Here is a 21,390-nt window from a genome sequence, read left to right as displayed (position 1 = left end):
GTCCCACCTTCCTTCCCTGTACCCTCACCCCCTAAAAAGAGGCAAACTCATCAGTGATGTCACAATGTCTTGATTGTCTCGTACTCCCCTCTGCCCTCTAACCCATCCAGCAGATTACCGGTAACCCTTCCCCTTAACTTAAACCACCTAGTGGTAGGCCAGGACCGGAGGGATCCCTCCCATCTCCTACCCTGGCCGACACTAACAATTACCATCCTCCCTCCTTCCCTCCCTCGTATCTGTTTGTTCCCTGGTGGTCCAGCATGTATCCCCCGCTGAAATCCTCCAGAAGATTGTAAAGGTAAGTAGCCAGCAGCGCACCTAGGCTGACATGCAGCAGCGAGCTTTTTGTGCTGCCGGTCAGCAGCACGAAAAGCTCGCTGCTCGTGCCGGCCTGGGTGCACCGCTGGCTACTTACCTTTACAATCTTTTGGAAGATTTCAGTGGGGGATACACGCTTGGCCACCAGGGAACAACAGGTAAGCGAGGGAGGGTGGTAATTGTTAGTGTTGGCCAGGGCAGGAGATGGGAGGGATCCCTCCTGTCCCGATCTAAGACAGGCCTGCAGAAAGTTCAGGAGGGTTTCGGGTGGTCACTGGGGGATGACCTGAATATAAACTGGGACCCCCATTTATGGTCCAGTTTTTTCACCCAGAAATCCCGGTTTATATTCGAGTATATACGGTACCTTCATTGGTTCCAGTCCCACCTCCCTTCTGTTTTCTTGAGTATGTCGGTCGGTGCATTAGTGGAGCGAAGAAATTCTGTAGAGGTAATATTTGTGAAGGTGGATGTTTCTGTGTTACATGTCAGTCTTCCTGAGCCTACTGTGAACCATTTATTCCTGAGCTGTTTTATTCTTTGAGGTAGAGGTGGTAAGTTGGTATGATTTTGTGGAGTGATGGAATTTGCTTTAATTGTATTCAATTCCTGTTTAAGTTTGCAGAGCTCCTCCTTGATGCTAGCAAGTTGAAGACAGATGGGGCAAGCCTTAAGCCTCCAAATAGTGTGTATTGGAATTAAAGCACCACATTGATTGCATAGAATAAAGGTCCTCTTGATTGGTTGTGAAGTGAATTGATTTGAGTAGTCCTGATTATTTGGTTCTCTATACAGTGGAACCTCGGTTTGCAAGTAACCCGGTTTGCGAGTGTTTTGCAAGGCAAGCAAAACGCTCCCGCAAACCTTAACTCGCAAAATGAGCAATGTCCCGCTAAACGAGCACCCCCCTGCTTGAACCGGCATCACACCCCTCGCCCGTGAACACCCCCCCCCCTGAGAACTACATCGCACCCCCGTGCTGGAAGTGGCATCCGCCTGCCCGCCCACCCAAACAAGCTCCTTACCCCTCAGAGAGAACGAGAGCCAGAAGGCCTTGAGCATGCACAGATGCTCAAGGCCCAGCCCAGGCAAGAGGGCGGGATCTTTCCTTAAATGGTACCGGCACGCAGCAGATAGGGTAAGGAGTTGTTTGGTTAGGCGGGCAGGCAGGTGCCGCCTCCAGCACGGGAGTGCGATGCTGGTTTGAGCGGGGGGGGAGGAGGAAGTGGAACGAATCAAAGCGAGTTTCCCTTACTTCCTAAGGGGAAACTCGCTTTGATATACGAGCATGCTTCTGGAATGAATTATGCTCCTAAACCAAGGTTCCACTGTATATGAGCAGAGATCCCTGAGGGGAGGTGTAGGGAGGGTGGGACTATACTTCTTACCCTTTTTCCTATGAGGCGGAAGAGGAAATAAGATATAGCAGAGGACAGAGAAGGGTTTATGGTGTTTTTTTTTTTAGTAAGAAACGGAGGAGAAGAAGAGAAATTAAGCAGATATAATGCTGTAAATCAGTGATAAGAGCAGAATATGAAATTCTGAGTAACTTAGCTTTTAGAAGTTTTCAGGGCAGTCTTATTCTCAGCACTCGCCCTCCCATCCCTGCTGTCCCTGGATTACACTTCTTACGGTAAGTAACTGTGCTTTATAAAAACAGTTTGCAGTATTATACCTAGGTATGTGCCCTTTGTGTGATTTATTCATTCTTAACATAATTAATCACTAAAACAGAACAGAACCTGTCATAATTGTTGCTGTGATTGGATTTCCCTATAGCAGCGGTCCCCAACCTTTTTGACACCAAGGCCTGCTTTTATAGCAAGTATTTCCAGCAACCGGTAAAGGTGGGGGGGAGGATTTGGGGGCGGGTTCGTAGGGCAGTTTTATACACAATATACATTAACAAAATTAATAAAAAAAAAGTTTTTCCTCTCTCTTTTAGGTTCTAGTTCATGCTTGCTCTGGCAGGATACACATTTCAAATCTGACGTATTGTAATCACAAAATAAAAAATGCAATTATTTTTTCTACCTTTTGTTGTCTGGTCATTTTGGTTTTCCATCATCTTGGTCCCGGTTTCTCTTTCTGCTTTTTGTCTATCTTTCCAGTGTCTGCTGTCTGTTTTTTCTCCTTCCTTATGCCTGTCTCCAACATAATGATTTTTCCCTTTCAGCTGTCTTAACTTTTTCTTTTCTTTTTTGCCTCTGTTCTCTCAAATCTTGCCCTCTCTCACCCTTCTTCTTTTTAAATTTTCAGCTACCTCTCAATTCTCCATCTTCTCTGTCCCTAGCTCTCCCATTTCTCATCCCACTCCTTTCCCAGCCTCCTATTCCTTCTATCTTCTCCCCATTACCACAGTCCTATCACTGTACTCGCTATTCTCTCACTAGTCATCTCCCTTTTGACCTCATTCACATGGCTCACCACTTTCAGAACCCCCTCCCTCTCTTCACTGGTCAGGCTATATCTCAATTCCCTTTTTCTCATTCCTCCATGCAGAAGAACCCTGATGATCCTGCCAACCCATCTCCCTGTGCAGCGAGGCCCTGACATACCTCCGTTTTGAAAAGTGCAGCAGCGGCAGCACTGAACAGGCTGCTTTGCTGCTTTCCCTGGGGCCTTCCCTCTGGGGAAGGCCCCTGGGGCATCACTGATAACATTAATGGACGTAGTAGCAGAGGGAAGGCAGAGAAGCAGCCTGTTCAGTGCTGCCGCTGCTGCGCTTTTCAGAACGAAGGAGGGTGGATACTCTCGTGGCCCAGCTGTCAGATGTCTGTGGCTTGCTAGTGGGCCACGGACCGGTGGTTGGGGATCCCTGCCCTATAAGGTATTTAAAAGGTATAGCAAAAATTTTTTTAAAGTTGGACTTAAAATTGTTTGTATGAGGTCTGTGCACGTTAATTAAGTGGTAAATATATATAGAGAGGAAACCATTGTGCTTCTTACCACTGGTAGTGTAAGATTTTACAGGCCTTTTGTTTAGAAACCTGAAGAAGGAAACTTCATTTGGAAATGAGCACTACTTTTTCCATAATATATTTATTATTATATATATTTGTTTTAGTTTAAACAGATTTCACAAGCTTATGAAGTACTGTCTGACCACAAGAAGAGAGACTTGTATGATAAAGGTGGTGAACAGGCTATCAAGGAGGGTGGCATGAGTGGTGGCGGTTTTGGCTCCCCAATGGATATTTTTGATATGTTCTTTGGTGGAGGTGGAAGAATGCAGAGAGAGAGAAGAGGTAACTTGAGCTATTATGTAAGATTTATTACTCTGACACTTCAGTATTTTTCTTTCATGACTTTAACCATATGAACTGACAGCTATGTTAAGATCTTAAATTTTGTCTTATCTCCAAGCACAACCAGGATATAAAAATCCTTATGGGTAATGTCGGCTACCATCCCTATGAAGGAAAAGCTCTCCACCTTTAGTAAAACCTTTTTATAATGTTGTGTACCATGCATGTATTTCTGATGCACAGGACCATGCCAGTTGGCATTTTGGATAGGTCAATGCTCACCTTCCATAATCTGTCCAGACTATCCAAGAGAAGGCTGATGGGTTATGCATTCCAGATTTGAGAACCTACAGCTGTGCTGTGCAGTCCCTCAGAGCCAGTGTTTATCCCAGGACAAGCAGGCAGGTATTCTCACAAGTGGGTGACGTGATCCAACGAAGCCCTGATGCGGACGTCTCACAAGCAATCTTGCTTGAAGAAACTCGAAGTTTCGAGACGCCCGCACCGCGCATATGCGAGTGCCTTCCCGCCCAGCGCAGGGCGCGTCTCCTCAGTTCTTACTTTTCCGCGGAGCCGAGAAGTCAGTCTTCGACTCTCTGCGTGCAGTTTCTTCACTTGTGCCTTCTTAAGTCCGCGGTTTTGGGTTAATTTTCTCACAATCGCTGATTTTTGTTGTGTTTTATTGTTTTTCAAAAAAAAAAATTTCTTCCATCCGTTCAACCGGCTTCGATCTTGCGGCGGAGCTCTTCCTGCCTATGTCCCGGCCTGCTACCGGTTTTAAAAAGTGTTCCAAGTGCCAGTGAGCGATTTCATTGACGGACCCTCATCGGCACTGTATTCGGTGTCTCGGGCCTCAACGCCTTCCAAAATCGTGCCGGCCTTGTCAACACTTACAGCCCGTACTTTCAAGCGTCGTTGCCTCTTGTGGGAGCAGCTTTACAGCATGGAGTCTAAGATGGAGCTTTCGTCATCGAAGGGTGCTTCACCTTTGACCTCATCCGAAGCTGTCCAGCCTTCCACATCTTCTGCTCCGAGCCTCATCAAACCTGCTTCGTTTGTACCGGCTCAGCCTTCGACGCCGGCTGCGGTGCCTTCCTCTGTCTCTTCAGGTCAGATAGCGCAGCAGCCCATTCCCCCGGTAGTGCTCAAAGTGCCCAAGACTTCTAAGTCCAAGCACTCTCACACTGCTCAGAGGGAGCACGAAGCCCGTGCAGGTGGTCCCGTTGCTGATGCGGATCCATCCTTGCCTGATTCGTTCCAGACCTTACTTGAGAAGCAATTCATTCAGCTCTTTACCACAATGAGGCCGAAGCTTCTCTCTCAATTCCAGCCTGGGCATGTGGAGGTCTCCTGCGAGGTCGAGCCGCCTCCTGTGGCTCAGCCATACGCACACTCTCTACAGGGAGCAGAGTCTCTGCGAGTGTCTGGTCTGGCATTGATGCATGCATCGCAAGGAGCAGAGTCTTTGCCCATGCCTCCATTGGAACCGATTCACTCGATGCAAGGAGTAGAGTCTTTGCGAGTGCCTCCATTGGAACTGATCCACTCGATGCAAGGGCTCGAATCTTTGCGAATGCCTCTTGCTTCCAGCCATCCACCTCTGCTTCGATCCACCGCTTCCAGCCCCATACACTCTTTGGGGGCCTCAGCGAAGACACACTCGCCTCGTCTGTCGAGGCCTGCTTCCAGACATAGCTCGCATCATCAATCGAGACATTCTTCGAGGCATTCATCAATGCCTAACCATGAAAGACCAAGTAGATTCCTTAATCAGAAAGGGATTTTTCACTCTCTGGAAACTCAGATCCCTTAAAGCTTATTTTGTTACATCGGTTTTTGGAATCCTAGTCCAATCCTTCGTACTAAGCCTGCTTGACTACTGTAACATCGCCTATTTGGCAATTTCCCAAAAAAATATGCGACGCCTACAACTGTTGCAGAATGTGGAAGTCAGACTAATCTTTGGACTAAAAAAATTTGACCACGTGACACCCTACTACCGGCAGCTACATTGGCTGCCGATGAAGGCACGCGTAAAGTTCAAATTTGCCTGTTTCTGCTTTAAGGCATTACACGGACTTGCCCCCAGATACATTACTGACCTTTTCTCCTTCTCAACCAACAGACACAAGAGAAGTTCACATTCCAACTTCGTTTCCCCCCCAGTGAGAGGTTGCAAACTGAAAAAACACCATGAATTCCTTCTCTCACACCAAGCAGCATCATGGGGTAAAGACCTAGAACAATTACTTTCGCCCTCTACTTATGAGGTATTTAGGAAACGTCTAAAAACACACCTGTTCCTAAAACATCTTGACAACTGATCCACTTATCTCTTTCCTCTCAATAGCGACCTACTGTCCTTTTGATCACTTTCCTCCTCTACAATGAATTTCCTGTCTAATTACTTCTCTTTCTTCTTCCCCTCTTGAAGTCAGTCAATTTGTACCTTTGCTTAATCTTTTGGAAACCGCATAGAACTTCACGGTATTGCGGTATATAAGCTATTATTATTATTATTCATCCAGGCATGCCTCGCCTCATCGGAAGCAGCCTTTTCTACAGTACTCATCACCGGCTACTTCACCTCCTCCTATGCTGGAGCTTGAGGACATGATGGGATCTTTTTCCCCATCGAGATCCCCGTCCTCATTGGATCCAGAAGCCTCGACATCCTCGAGTCCTTATCAAGGCCCTGCTTTGGAAGACCAGCTGTCTTTCTTCTTTTCGTCGTCAGATGGCAGCTGATTTGGACATTCAACTGGACACTGGGTCCAAATTTTCGAAGGAGTATCTCGAGACCATGCATCTCCCTCAACCTCCTGCTGAGTCTCATAAGCTGTTGGATCAGACCTTTGTCCGCTGTCTGGAGACCCCCTATTCCATCCCCGCTGTTCTGGGGAAATTGGATGCCAGATACCGCACGGTTCATCATAAGGGGTTTGACGGTGCCCAGCTATCCCATCAATCCCTTTTGGTGGAATCTTCATTGAAGAGGTCTCGCCCCTCCCAGGTATATGCCACTGTTCCACCTGGCAGGGAGGGCAAGACAATGGACATGTTCGGCAGGCGCATTTATCAGAACTCTATGATGACGTCCAGAGTAGAGAATGACACAGTGGCGGTTTACCCGGGGCTACCGCTTTTAGCTGCGGGTAACCCGCCAAAAACGGGGAATGAAAATTAGCAGCCTCTGCGGGGACGGGGACAAGGGCGTGCGGTCCCCTAAGCCCCCACCCGCACGCCGGCTTGATCGTTTAACCAGCTTCCTCTCTCCACCTCACCTTAGTTTGCCGGCTTTCTTTTTCGGCGACCGGAACGCTTTCAAAAGAGCCGCGCATGCGTGGCTGCTCAGTATTCAATCTTCTGCTCTGACCCAACCGGAAACAGGAAGTTGCAGCAGAGCAGAAGATTGAACTTTGAGCAGCTGTGCGTGGTGGTCACCGAAAAAGAAAGCCAGCAAACTAAGGAGAGCTGGAGAGAGGAAGCTGGTTAAACGATAGAGCCGGCGTGCGGGTGGGGGCTGCGGGGACCGCGTGTTCCGGCTCACACAAGGAAGGAGGAGGTGAAAGGGAAAAGTTTCTCTTTCTTGGAAATGTGGAAGGCAGAGTGGGGAGAAGACGCTGGAAGGGAAGAAGAAGACAGATGCCAGACTATGGGGGAGCGGAGGGAAGAAGATGGGTGCTAGACCAATTGTGGGAGGGGGTGAAGGGAGAGGCACAGTAACAGCAAATGGAAGACGCAGAGAGAAGACACACAGTGGATGGAAGGAATTGAATGAGAAGATGTGGAAAGCAGAAACCAGACAACAAAGGTAGAAAAATTCTATTTATTTATTTATTTTTTTGCTTTAGGATAAGGTAGTATATTAGTTGTGTTGATAAAAATTTATAAACAAAGCCCTGCCAGCTGAACATCTTTCTCTAGTTCAGCAGCAGGAACTTTGATTTATAAGAAAGGAATAAGCGAAATATTACAATACTAAGGCTTATATGGAAGCTGTGGGGACGGTGACGGGGCGGTGAATGGGATGGCAGTGGCGGTGAAAGATATGGCAGTGACGGTGACGGGGTGGTGAAGGGAACGGCGGTGACGGGGCGGTGCAGAGGATGGTGGGCCGGGGACTGTGCAGTAACAGGGACAGATTTTTCCCCCGTGTCATTCTCTAGTCCAGAGTTCTCAATTACAATTTTCATTTTATTACCTATTTTGAGTTTTCGTATCTGTCCTTCCCAAGTTCATGCCCTACTTGGATTCTCGAGCACATTTTGAATACCAGGAAGTCCTGGCTTCTTTGTCCCAACTCCGGTTGCAATTGATGCAGTCCTCATACGATGCCTTTGAGTTGTCTGCTCGGGCTACTGCTTCCTCGGTGGTCATGCGACGCCTTGCGTGGCTCCGGACCATCGACATGGACCCCAATCTGCAGGACAGGCTGGCTAATGTCCCGTGCGTTGGTACTGACCTCTTCAATGAGTCCATTGAGGCGGCAACCAAGAAGCTTTCGGACCACGAGCAGTCTTTCCAATCTATTCTCCGTCCGAAGCCAAAGCCAGCTCCTCCTCGTCCTTCATGCCCGCCTTTGATTTACCAGCAGTGTTTCCACCTAAACAGGCTCCTGCCATCCATCAGCCTGTTAAGAGGCAGCATCCGCAGAAACAACAGCAGAAGCCTCAACCCTCTGCTGTCCCCAAGGCTCCTCAGCCTTTTTGATTGTCTCCTTCAAAGCATAATATCAGTCGTTCTGCCTTTCCCCGTTTTTCCCCGTATCGGAGGTCGTCTCCATCATTTTTACCACCGATGGACGACTATTACCACCGACCTCTGGGTCCTGTCCATCGTAAGGGAGGGATACTCTCTTCAGTTCCATCAAGTTCCTCCGGAACATCCTCCAAGAGAGTATTCTTCCTCCTCTGCCCAGACCGCCCTTCTTCTTCAGGAAGCTCAGGCTTTGCTCCAGCTCCTGGTTGTCGAGGAGGTTCCTTTGGCTCAACAGAACAAGGGTTCTTACTCCCGGTACTTCCTTTTTCCGAAGAAGACGGGCGATCTGCGTCCTATTTTGGATCTCGGGGTGCTTTGACCAAATATCTGGTCAAAGAAAAGTTTTGTATGCTGACCCTGGCATCTCTGTATCCCCTCCTCGAGCGGAACGACTGGTTATGCTCTCTGGATCTCAAGGAGGCCTACACTCGCATTCCCATTCATCCGGCCTCCCGTCAATACCTCAGATTTCGAGTGGGACATCTTCATCTTCAATACCGAGTGCTCCCTTTCGGCCTGGCATCGTCACCCAGAGTCTTCACCAAGTGCCTGGTAGTGGTGGCCGCAGCACTCAGGAACCATGGTGTTCAGGTGTTTCCCTACCTGGACGACTGGCTCATCAAGGATTCCACGTCTCAGGGGGTCGTCCTGGCGACCCAGCAGACTATCTGGTTCCTGCAGAGTCTGGGGTTAGAGATCAACTTTCCAAAATCCCATCTTCAACCTTCTCAGACTCTTCCATTCATCGGAGCTGTTCTGGATACTATCCAACTCAGAGCGCTCCTCCCTCCACAATGTCTGGAAGCTCTTCTTCGTCTTTGTCATTCAGTGTTCTCTCACCCGTCCATCTCAGCGAGACTCATGATGGTTCTTCTGGGCCACATGGCTTTTCGCTGGTGAATGCTGTCTTCCAATCTATCCAGAGGCTTACTGTTTCACATGCCTCCCCATTAGAAGGTTCTCACGACCGACTCTTTGACTTATGCTTGGGGGCTCATCTGGATGGTCTCCGCAATCAAGGCTATTGGACCAGTACAGACCGCCAGTGCCACATCAATCTCCTGGAACTCAGGGTGATTTTCAATGCTCTCAATGCTTTTCAACATCTGCTTCATGACTGTGTAGTCCTTATTCGCACGGACAACCAAGTCACCATGTATTATGTCAACAAGCAGGGAGGCACGGGATCAGCCTCACTCTTGTCAGAAAGCTCTGAAAGTTTGGGATTGGGCAATTTGCCACAACACCTTCCTCAAAGCTGTCTACATTCAGGGGGCGGACAATGCCTTGGTGGACAACTTGAGTCATCTTCTGCAGCCTCACGAGTGGACTCTCCATTCCACGCCCCTTCATCACATTTTCTCTCTGTGGGGAACGCCTCAGATAGACCTCTTTGCAGCCCCCCACAACTTCAAACTGCCTCAGTTCTGCTTCAGGATCTACACTCCTCATCGCCTTGAGGCAGATGCTTTTCTTCTGGACTGGATGAGTCTTTTTCTATATGCGTTTCCTCCATTTCCTCTCATTCAAAAGACTAGTCAAGCTGAAGTCCGACCATGCCACCATGATTCTGATTGCTCCTCGGTGGCCCAGACAACCTTGGTACTCCCTTCTACTTCAATTCAGCAGCAGGGAGCCCTTCCTTCTGCCAGTGTTTCCATTGCTGCTTACACAGCATCAGGGATCTCTGCTTCATCCCAACCTGCAGTCTCTCCATCTGACAGCTTGGTTCCTCTCAATGTAACTCCTCTCCAGTTTTTGCAAGCTGTGAGGGATGTTTTGGAAGCTTCATGGAAGCCTGCTACTAGACAATGCTATCACCAAAAATGGACTAGATTTTCTACTTGGTGTTTTTCTCATCATTAGGAGCCTCAACATTCCTCCTTATCTTCTGTTTTGGACTATCTTTTGCACCTTTCTCATTCTGGCCTCAAGTTTACATCGATACGAGTCCATCTTAGTGCAATTGCTGCTTTCCATCAGCCGCTTCAAGGGAGACCTCTCGCTGCTCATCCTGTGGTTTCCAGATTCATGAAAGGGCTTTTCCATGTCAATCCTCCTCTCAAACCGCCTCCAGTGGTTTGGGACCTCAATGTTGTTCTTTCTCAGCTTATGAAACCTCCATTTGAACCTATTGACAAAGCTCATCTGAAGTATCTCACTTGGAAAGTTGTGTTTCTCATTGGCCTCACTTCTGCTTGTCGAGTTAATGAGCTTCAAGCATTGGTTGCGGATCCACCTTTTACAGTGTTCCATCATGACAAGGTGGTTCTTTGCACTCATCCAAAATTCCTTCCTAAAGTTGTCTCGGAATTTCATCTCAACCAATCCATTGTTCTTCCAGTGTTTTTGCCAAAGCCTCATTCTCATCCTGGAGAATCAGCTCTTCATACTCTGAACTGTAAGCGTGCTTTGGATTTCTATCTAGAACGCACCAAACTGCACAGAACTGCTCCTCAACTTTTCATCTCCTTTGATCTGAACAAGTTGGGACGTCCTATCTCTAACGTACCATCTCCAACTGGATGGCGGCTTGTATCTCTTTCTGCTATGCCCAAGCTGGATTGTCCCTTCACAGTAAAGTCACAGCCCATAAAGTCAGAGCAATGGCAGCTTCTGTAACTTTCCTCAGATCTACACCTATTGAGGAAATTTGTGGAGCTGCTACATGGTCCTCAGTTCATACCTTCTCTTCTCACTATTGTCTGGATGCTTTCTCCAGACGGGATGGACAGTTTGGCCAAACAGTATTGCAAAATTTATTCTCCTAAGTTGCCAACTCTGCCACCATCCCACTTTGGTTAGCTTGGAGGTAACCCTCTTGTGAGAATACCTGCCTGCTTGTCCTGGGATAAAGCACAGTTACTTACCGTGACAGTTGTTATCCAGGGACAGCAGGCAGCTATTCTCACATCCCATCCACCTCCCCTGGGTTGGCTTCTCTGCTAGCTATCTGAATTGAGGAGATGCGCCCTGTGCTGGGCGGGAAGGCACTCGTGCATGCGCGGTGCGGGCGACTCAACTTCGAGTTTCATCAAGCAAGACTGCTTGTGAGACGTCCGCATCGGGGCTCCGTTGGATCACGTCACCCACTTGTGAGAATAGCTGCCTGCTGTCCCTGGATAACAAGTGTTACGGTAAGTTAACTGTGCTTTCTCATTCGTGGTGGGTGAACTTCTGCAGTCTGTTTGGTTGGTGGGCCTATGATAGTTTTCCTTTTTTGGGGGGTTAGGGGAAGTAGTCTAATGATTAGTGCAGTAGACTGAGGATCTGCAGTAACCATTTAGCTACTCTTAAGGGTTCAATTCCCATTGTCATTCCTTTTGTCCTTGGGTAAGTTGCTGAATCCTCTATTGGCCCAGGCACAAAACTTAAATTGAGCCCACTGGGGACAGAAGTATTTTTACATATGTAAATTGCCTTGTTCTTACTATAGAAAGACTATTTCCAGTGCAATAGGTGAGACATTCTAGACAGAGTTATTTCCCCCTAGCTGCATTCTGCTGCAGGAGGAATCCACTCCGGATTTTTCACTCTGCCTCTGTTGTACTTCACTTATCGCTTTTGAGATAAAAAAAAATTAGTCAGTTGACTAGGATTTAAAAAAAAACAAACAAAAAACATATTTGAAGGACTGGTACTGAACTATGCATTTGCATGGGTAACAGGAAAAAAATATTCCTCCAATCTGTAACACCCCAGGCTTCAGAATAAGGAACTGTCTGTCTTTTCTGAGTTTCTTTCTAAACATCGGGGAAAATTTGTATATGCATACCAAGAAAGTCCATCTTATTTCTGAAGAATAATTTTAATATTCCGTCTTTATCTGGTGATAGCGCTACTGTAATTAAGAGTGTAGCTGGTTTAGCTAATTCTCGATCTGATGTTTCTAAGATTGTTGAAATATCTTGAGGTTCAGGTCGTTCTTGTTTGTTTCATATAGTCAATGGCAAATAGTAAGCACATGCTAGAGGAGGCAAAGGATCTTCTGGAATTTTCAAAATTTCAAGAAAATAACATTTAATCATGTCTAGGTAGGTGTAGAAAGAATCTTAGGAAAATTTATTAATCTTAGATTATTAATTCTGCTGTTATTTTGTAGAGCCTCCATTTTCCTCTGCAAGAAAATGTTCTCTAATTACCATATCTTGATTTTGTTTTAAGGCAACAGTTTCTTTACCTATTATTTTCACATCAGTTTACCCTGTTGCAGCCTGCATAGAAAGAAAATCAGACTTGGGGAATAACCAGAATAACGGTGCGGTGTTTCCCACAGCGCCGGAAAAAACATGTCCCATCTAAGGCTTCATCTAAGGCAAGGCAGATATTGGGTTGTATCAATAGAAGTTTCGTCAGCCGAAAGCCTGAAGTCATAATGCCGTTGTACAAGGCCATGGTGAGACCTCATCTGGAGTACTGTGTGCAATTCTGGAGGCCACATTACAGTAAAGATGTGCGCAGAATTGAATCGGTTCAACGGACAGCCACCAGGATGATCTCGGGGCTCAAGGGTCTCTCGTACGAAGAAAGACTGAACAAATTGCAGCTCTACACTCTTGAGGAACGTAGGAAGAGGGGAGACATGATCGAAACATTTAAGTACCTCATGGGACGTGTCGAAGTGGAAGATGATATTTTCTTTCTCAAGGGACCCTCGGCCACAAGAGGGCACCCGCTCAAACTCAGGGGCGGAAAATTTCATGGCGACACCAGAAAGTATTTCTTCACAGAGAGAGTGGTTGATCATTGGAACAAGTTTCCAGTGCAGGTGATAGATGCAGACAGCGTGCCAGACTTTAAGAATAAATGGGATACCCATGTGGGATCCCTACGAGGGTCAAGATAAGGAAATTGGGTCATTAGGGCATAGACAGGGGGGTGGGTAAGCAGAGTGGGCAGACTTGATGGGCTGTAGCCCTTTTCTGCCGTCATCTTCTATGGTTCTATGTTCTATGTTTCATCTCATGCACGCTGCTATAAACCGGCACCTGCACAATCAGTTGCACATGGCCGCAACAAACACCGACGAAAGAGAGCCTCTGAATAAACAAGACTACTACTGCTGCACTGAAACCCAACGAGGAGAACAAGTGTGAGCATGAAATTGCACCGCTACTGCTGCGCTGTAACCAACAAGGAAACCAAGCGCGTGCATGCAAAGGGCGGGAAAGTCCCGGCTCCCTCAACGGATTTCTAATCATAAAACTTAGCCTCAATAAAATATCCATTCCTTAAACGTATGTGGACTGAACCCACAGTACTAAGACTCCCAAACAGAACCTGAAGTTTAAACAACAGTAAAAAGCACATACATACTCACAAGCTTGTTAGGGCTGATTGAAGCCAGTAAGAGCTGGTTGTGCAGCAATAATGGGGCAGAATATAGCAGCTGTGGTCTCCTTTTTTTTTTTTTTTTTTAACATTGAAGGGAAAGAAGAAAAAATCGAGACCCAGTCAAACTCTCTAGCAATGGAGGGAGGGTGAGGCAGGGATCTGGGGGGGCCCAGGTGTAACCCCTAAAGCTGGCACCGTTCAGCCGGACACCCCTGTCTCACTGAAGAGAAAATCTCAACAGGAGAAATAGCATTGCCAGCTCACTGAAGAGAAACCTCAACAGGAGAAAATAAAGTTCCAGTCACAGCCAGAATCCAGGAGCTATTCGAATAGCAACCATCACGAATTAACCCCCTCCACCTCTGTGCTCATGAAGCGCCGTCAACACCTTGAGAAGATTCATGGAAGCATACTGTTGGGGAACAAACCCCACTTGGTCATGCCCAATTAGCTGAGGCAGAAACACATTCAACCGAGCAGCCAAGATAGAGGCCAGCAACTTAACATCCTGGTTTAACAAGGAGATCGGGTGGTAGGAACCAACTTGCGTGTCGTCCTTCCTGGGTTTCGGAATCAAGGTGATAAGAGCTAGATTGCTCTGGAGGCCCGAAGTGGTGGTGGAGAGGAAATGGAAATAATTGCCCAAGGGCTGGGCAGTCAGATCTGGCACTAGTTTATAATATTCTGGGCCAAACCCATCGGATCCCGGAGATTTAGTAAGTTTCAGCTTCTTAATCCCAAGCCTAATTTCCTCCAAAGAGATAGGAGCATTCAGTTGCTCTACCTGAACCCCAGATAACTTTGGAAGACATATATCCCAGAAAAAGCGTTCCCGGTCTGCATCCGTAAATTCCCTCCTCGCATAGAGTGCACTATAGAACTCCATAAATTGCTCCTGAATTTGAGCTTCCTGAGTAAAGCTTTCTCCCCGAGAGTTCTTCATTAACCGAATAATCTGTTTATTCCGATAGGGCCTGACCATATTCACAAGAAGTTTGCCCGCCTTTCCGCCCCACTGATAAAGACGAAATTTCAGATGAGCACGGTGATCCAAAATTTCATTAATCTGTGAGTGCTAAACTTTCATTTGCTGACTATCCGACCCCACCAAAGTCACACGATGACGTTTACGCAACGTTGCCAGTTGCTCTGACAGAGCAAGAAGTTTCTCCCCCTGCTGTTTGCGCATGGTGGCCACATATTGGATGATATGTCCCTGCAACATCGCCTTAGAGGCTTCCCAGAACACTGCTGGGTCGATATCGGAAGTGTTATGTGCATTGTATTCCACCCACTTGGCTTGCAAATACTCGTGGAACTTCTGATCATAATACAAAGTGGCTGGAAAGCGCCAGGAGCTATCCCCCCCTCTGTTCCATGACCGCCATTGTCAGTAGTACTGCAGAATGATCTGAGCGGATGTTATCTTCTGTAGTGACTTTGTCCACCCGGGGAAAAAGAGCATTGGACACCAGGACGTAGTCCAATCGGGAATACATAGAATGAGGATGGGAGCAGTGGCGTACCTAGGGTATGTGGCACCCGGGGCCCATCATTTTTTGACACCCCCCCATGTAAAAAAATATTTTTTGTAATGACCATGAAATGGAATAAATGGTCAGAATAGAAACAGGCAGTGAAAATTTTCTTATATTCCAAACATAACATAACATAAATTATGTCTGAATTGTCATGACATCAGAAGTACATATGGAGTAGTTGCAGGTGATGCTTGGGACAGTTCTGATTGTGTTAGTTCGGTTTTATGTGTTTTTTGAATAGAAGGGTTTTTATTTCTTTTTGAAGGTTTTGCAGTCTGTGGTCGATGTCAATTGGTTGTAGGGTTGGGGGTCGAGTGTTGCAGCTCGAATGGCTAGGAGGTTGTCAAACAGTTTTTTTTTCTTTTGACGTTTTTGGTTGGAGGGTGTGTAAATGGTGCGTGAGTTCTCCTATGTCTGTTTGAAGTGGATTGAATTATTTAGCTGAAGAAATTAGTTACCCCCTCATCCCACACACATTAATTCTCTTCCATTTTTGTTCCCATTATAAAAAACACTGATAAGTTCCCAGAAAAAAATACATTAAAATAAGAAGTGAAAACAAAGGCCCCTACAGATGAGAACATAACATAAGAATAGCCTAACTGGGTCAGACCAATGGTCCATCATGCCCAGTAGCCCATTCTCATGGTAGCCAATCCAGGACACTAATACCTGGTCAAAACCCAAAGAGTAGCAACATTCCATGCTACCGATCCAGGGCAAGCAGACACTTCCCCCATGTCTTAATAACAGATTATGGACTTTTCCTCCAGGAATTTGTCCAAATCTTTCTTAAAACCAGCTACACTATCTGCTTTTACCATAACTTCTGGCCACTTCATTTTTAAGTTTAGATCTTTCCTTTCAAACAGAGACCTTGCTAGATGTCAAATACAGCACAAGGTAACTTCACATGGACTTAGCTGTGCAGGAAATGTGAATCTCCTCATACACCCACCATATAGTGCAAAAATGTGCAAAGGTCTGTTTTTTTCTTTCGATCACTACATAGCCTAATGCCATACAAGCAGCGCTGTTACAAACATATTCTGTAGGTCAATGCTAAGGATAACAAAGTTTCCTTCCTTGGACCAGAAGGAGATACTGATAAACCACTGGAAGAGATCCCAACACAACACCCAAAGACCCACTCAGTGTGTGAACCAATTGAGTGGAGTGGACTAACTGGGGGGTGGAAATGGGCCCGGAGTTTGCTCAGCAGAATTTCCCAGACCACCTCTTCCTCTCAACACATTGACACGCTGCCACCACCACCACTAGAAACACCTCACTGGGTAGGCCAGCTATGCTATAAACTTTATAAAACACATTATTATATTTTCTTATAAAGCACATATTTTAACTGAACTCTCTGACATCCTCAGCCTTTCCATTCACAAAAATAGAAGGAAGAAAAGTTCCCATTTCCTGCTGTTTCATGTCCCCGGCCTATACAATATTTTTTTTCTGCAGACCCTTCAAAAGTCTGACCAAATCCTCGTTTCACTTGCATTATAAAGTACTGAGGATGCCATCTCTCCTCAATCCCAGGTCATAAAGTCTAAGACAGTAGCGCAAACTAATGCTGCCAGATTCAGGAAAAAAATTTTGATTCGATTCAGCCTATTGAATTGGTTTTTCAATTCGATTTTCCTGCCCAGTTGGGTGATTTTTTTCAAAACTCCTGGTGGGTTTTATAGCTTTTTCACCCCCTTTGGCTTCTCCTAACCACACTGGCGCTGTGGTGTAAATAAAATAAAGAAACAAAAAGGACTTTTCCTCTCTCTGTTAAATCCTAGCTCACGTTTGCAGTCCAACACCAGCTCTGTCAGGATACACATTTCAAATCTGACACATTATAATCACAAAACAGAAAATAAAATTAATTTTTCTACCTTTTGTTGTCTGGTTATATTTCAAATCTTGTTGGTCCAAGGCTCTGGTTTTCTTCTGATAACTTGCTTGCCAGGGTCTCCATCTTTCTTCTTTCTGCGTGCTAACCATCCATCTGCCAACTCTGTCCTCCCTTTCCATTTCCCTTCCCTCCCCAGGAAGTCTGGTATCTTTCCTTTTTTTCATCTCCCTCCACAGATCCACCTTTTCTTAACTACCCTTTCATCCGGCATCTCTCCCTCCTTTCCCACCACCCCAGAGTCCACCATCTCTTCCTTTCTTTTCCCAATTACCCTCCTATCCAGTATCTCTATCCCTCCTCCACACCATCCCTTGTGTCCAATTTCTCTCCCTTTCAGTTCCTTCCCTCCCTAAATCTCATGGTCCATCATTTCTCTCCCTCTCCTCTATTTTCAGACCCATTATTTCTTCATCCCCCCCCCCAAAGTTTGGCATATACACGTCTCTTTGAACACCCCCTTCCCTCCGTGTACTTCTAAACCAGGGTCCCCCCTTAAAGGTCTGCCTGTCCCCCCTTAAAGGTCGGCCTGTCCCCCCCCCTTGTAAGCCTGTCCCCCCACCTTGAAGACCTGCCTGCCTGTCCCCCCCCTTGAAGGTCTGCACCCCCCCCGAAGGCCTGTCCCCCCCCCGAGGGCCTGTCCCACCCCCTTGTAGGCCTGCCTGCCTGTCCCCCCCCTTGTAGGCCTGCCTGCCTGTCCCCCCCTTGAAGGCCTGTCCCCCCCTTGAAGGCCTGTCCCCCCCCTTGAAGGCCTGCACCCCCCCTGAAGGCCTGCACCCCCCCTGAAGGCCTGTCCCCCCCCCCTTGAAGGCCTGTCCCTTCTTCTTGAAGGTCTGCACACCCGCCCGAAGGCCTGTCCCCCCCCCCCTTGAAGGCCTGCCTGCCTGTCACCCCCCCCTCCCCCTTGAATGCCTGCCTGCCTGCCCACCCGCCTCACCCTGAAGGACCGCTCGCCCCCCTGGCCTCCCTGCACCACCTATGAAGCAGCACTACCTATGCTCCCGGCCTTGCCGTTCAGTCCCCCCCACCCCCGAAAGACCGCTCGCCCCACTGACCTTCCTGCACCACCTATGAAGCAGCCGCAGCAGGATCGCGACATCAGCTATCCCTGCGCTGCTTAGGCACTGCTTCCTGCGCCGCGTTCCCGCCCCTCCTCTGACGTCAGAGGAGGGGCGGGACCGCGGCGCAGGAAGCAGCCCCCAAGCAGCTCAGGGATAGCTGACCTCGCGATCCTGCTGCTTGCTGCTTCACAGGTGGTGCAGGAAGGTCAGTGGGGCGAGCGGTCCTTCGGGGGCGTGGGGGGACTGAACGGCAAGGCCGGGAGCACCCCTTCAGGGCTGGCACCCGGGGCGGACCTCCCCTCCCGCCCCCCCCCTTGGTACGCCACTGGATGGGAGTAAAAGTTATACTCTCGGTCAAATGGATGAAGAGTTCTCCAGGTATCCACTACTGCTAAATGATCACAGAGAAAATTCACTCCCTGATGCATAGTATTCGGAGACCGCGGCTTGGCAGGAGAACAATCCACCATAGGGTCAGCTGTAAAGTTAAAATCTCCACCCACTACCAAGTGGTAGGTAGGATACTGTGCTAAAATACCCAGCAACCTCGAGTAAAAGCTATGGCTATAGACATTTGGGGCATACAGATTATAGAAGAGGAACTGAAAGCCCCAGAGGTCCTCTAATACCAGAACATAATGCCCATCTCTATCCTGAAGGGTCTTATGAAGGTGAAAGGGTAGATGTTTATGAACCAAAATGGCCACTCCTCGTTGCCTACCATTATATCCAGAGTATCCCCACCATTCCTAGCATTCTGTTTGCTCTTTTCGCTGCCGCCGCACATTGCGTGGACGGCTTCATCGACTTATTGATCATAACTCCCAAGTCTTTTTCCTGGGAGGTCTCTCCAAGTACTGCCCCGGACATCCTATATTCATGCATGAGATTTTTGTTATCGACATGCATCACTTTACACTTATCCACGTTGAACCTCATCTGCCATGTTGCTGCGCATTCCTCGAGCCTGATTATGTCACGTTGCAGCTCTTTGCAACCCCCTGCGTCTTCACTATTCTGAATAACTTCGTATCGTCTGCAAATTTAATCACCGCGCTTGTCGTACCTATGTCCAGATCGTTTATAAAGATGTTGAAGAGCATGGGTCCAAGCACCGAGCCCTACGGCACCCCACTGGTGACGCTCTTCCAGTCCAAGTAATGCCCATTTATCCCCACTCTGTTTCCTATGCTCCAACCAGTTTTTTATCCACTGGAGTATTTCACCCTCTATTCCATAACTCGCAATTTTCCAAACTAGTCGTTCATGCGGAACCTTGTCAAACACCTTCTGGAAATCCAGATATACAATGTCGACCGGGTTGCCCTTGTCTATCTGCTTGTTTACTCCCTCGAAGAAGTGCATCAAGTTTGTCAAACAAGATGCCTTTGTTGAAACCGTGCTGGCTGGCCCTCATCAGACCGTGTATGTCAAGGTGATCACTGATGCGTTCCTTTATCAGCACCTCTCCATTTTTCCTGGTACCGATGTCAAACTCACCGGTCTGTAGTTTCCCAGGGATAGACTTAGTAGATAAGCACAGGTTGTTCACCCTCTCCAAGGTAGAGAGAACGAGAGGGCACTGTCTAAAATTGAAAGGGGATAGATTTCACACAAACGTAAGCAAGTTCTTCTTCACCCAGAGGGTGGTAGAAAACTGGAACGCTCTTCCGGATAGGGGAACACACACCCTCCAGGGATTCAAGACTAAGTTAGACAAGTTCCTGCTGAACAAGGATGTACGCTGGTAGAGTCTTTGACCAGAGGGCCGCTGCGAGAGCGGACTGCTGGCATGATGGACCACTGGTCTTGCCCAACAGCGGCATTTCTTATGTTCCCCTCGAACCTTTTTTGAAGATCGGCGTAACATTCACCACCTTCCAGTCCTCTGGAATCTTTCTCAATTTGATCAACAGATTGGCTGTTAGCTGAAGCAGTATTCCCTTTCGGTTCCTTGATTACCCTCGGATGGATACCATCAGGTCCCGGGGATTTATCGCTCTTAAGCCTATCTGCCTGCATACCTCTTCTAGACTGACCGTTAACCCTGTCAGTTTCCCTTTTTTGCTTCCATCATATAGCCTGATGGGTTCCGATATGCTGTGTATATCCTCTTCGGTAAATATAGATGCAAAAAAATGTGTTCAGTTTGTCGGCGATTGCTTTGTCTTCCTTTAGCATTCCCTTTATTCCTTAGTCATCCAGCGGTCCCACTGCTTCCTTCGCAGGTCGTTTCCCCTTAATATATCGAAAGAACGGCTTGAAGTTTTTCGCCTCCTTGGCTATTTTCTCCTCGTAGTCTCGTTTGGCCCCCTTTACCCCCTTATGGCACCTGTGTTGATGTTGTTTGTGCTTAATCCAGTTTTCATCCGTTTTTGACCTTTTCCATTCCTTAAACGAAGTTTTCTTGTCTCCGATCGCTTCCTTTACCTCTACAGTGAGCCACGCCAGTTCTTTTTTGCTCCCTTGTTGATATGCAGTATATAAAGATTTTGTGCCTCGGTAACCACATCCTTAAAAAGGTACACAAATTGTGTCTGCAAAGAGGTCGCAGCCTTCGGCTGAGTGCCTATCTGGAGCTTCTCACTTAGATTCTGGTATCCGTGGATGATCTGGGTCATTTTGCTGTTACGGCATGGCTCTTGATTGTGCAGCCTTAGAATGTAAAGGATATTCTGCCCTGATTGTTGATACTCTTCTGAAATCTAAGAAGTCTTCCATGGTATCGGCTTACACTAAGATGTGGCAGGCCTTCCAACATTGGTGTGCCCAGAACCAGGTGGACCCTTATTCAGCTCCGATCTCACTGATTCTCATCTATCTTCAAGCTAGTTTGGATAAAGTCTTCACTTTGGCTTCGCTTTGGGTCCAAGTGGCCAGGCTTTCCTGTTTTAGACTCAACTTGTTAACAATGGAAGCAAGTCTGCTATATGGTAGTATCAACGAGAATAGGACTTGTGCAAGTAGAAGTTTATAGTTTCATACAGAACCCTCAGATACCTGAACTGTTAAATCATTGATGATTTCTGATAACAGTATAGACAGGCAAGAGATATCATTCATCGGGTTCTGTATTAGTGATTCATATATAAAAATATTTTGTGCACTTAATTCAAATCTTGTACAGTGCTCAATGGTAAAGATATTAAAGACAGCACTTATCTTTAGGACGCTGTCTAAACCCAACGGGACCCGTTTCGCCAAACCTTCGG

The 21,390-nt window shown here is 47.2% G+C and overlaps 1 protein-coding gene across 1 annotated transcript in view; it reads left to right on the top strand.

Moving 5' to 3' along the window:
* Window positions 1-21,390, top strand: part of DNAJA1 (DnaJ heat shock protein family (Hsp40) member A1) — a 257,885-nt gene that overhangs the window by 78,899 nt on the left and 157,596 nt on the right. Inside the window, exon 3 of the mRNA XM_033918184.1 lies at window positions 3,389-3,569. Coding sequence (XP_033774075.1) covers window positions 3,389-3,569 — 181 coding nt within the window. The remainder of the gene's footprint in view (window positions 1-3,388; window positions 3,570-21,390) is intronic.

This window comes from Geotrypetes seraphini, chromosome 1, assembly GCF_902459505.1.
Source record: "Geotrypetes seraphini chromosome 1, aGeoSer1.1, whole genome shotgun sequence".
NCBI classification, from domain to species: Eukaryota; Metazoa; Chordata; class Amphibia; order Gymnophiona; family Dermophiidae; genus Geotrypetes; species Geotrypetes seraphini.
Note: the sequence above shows the minus strand (reverse complement) of the source record. Positions and strands in the feature narration are given on the sequence as shown.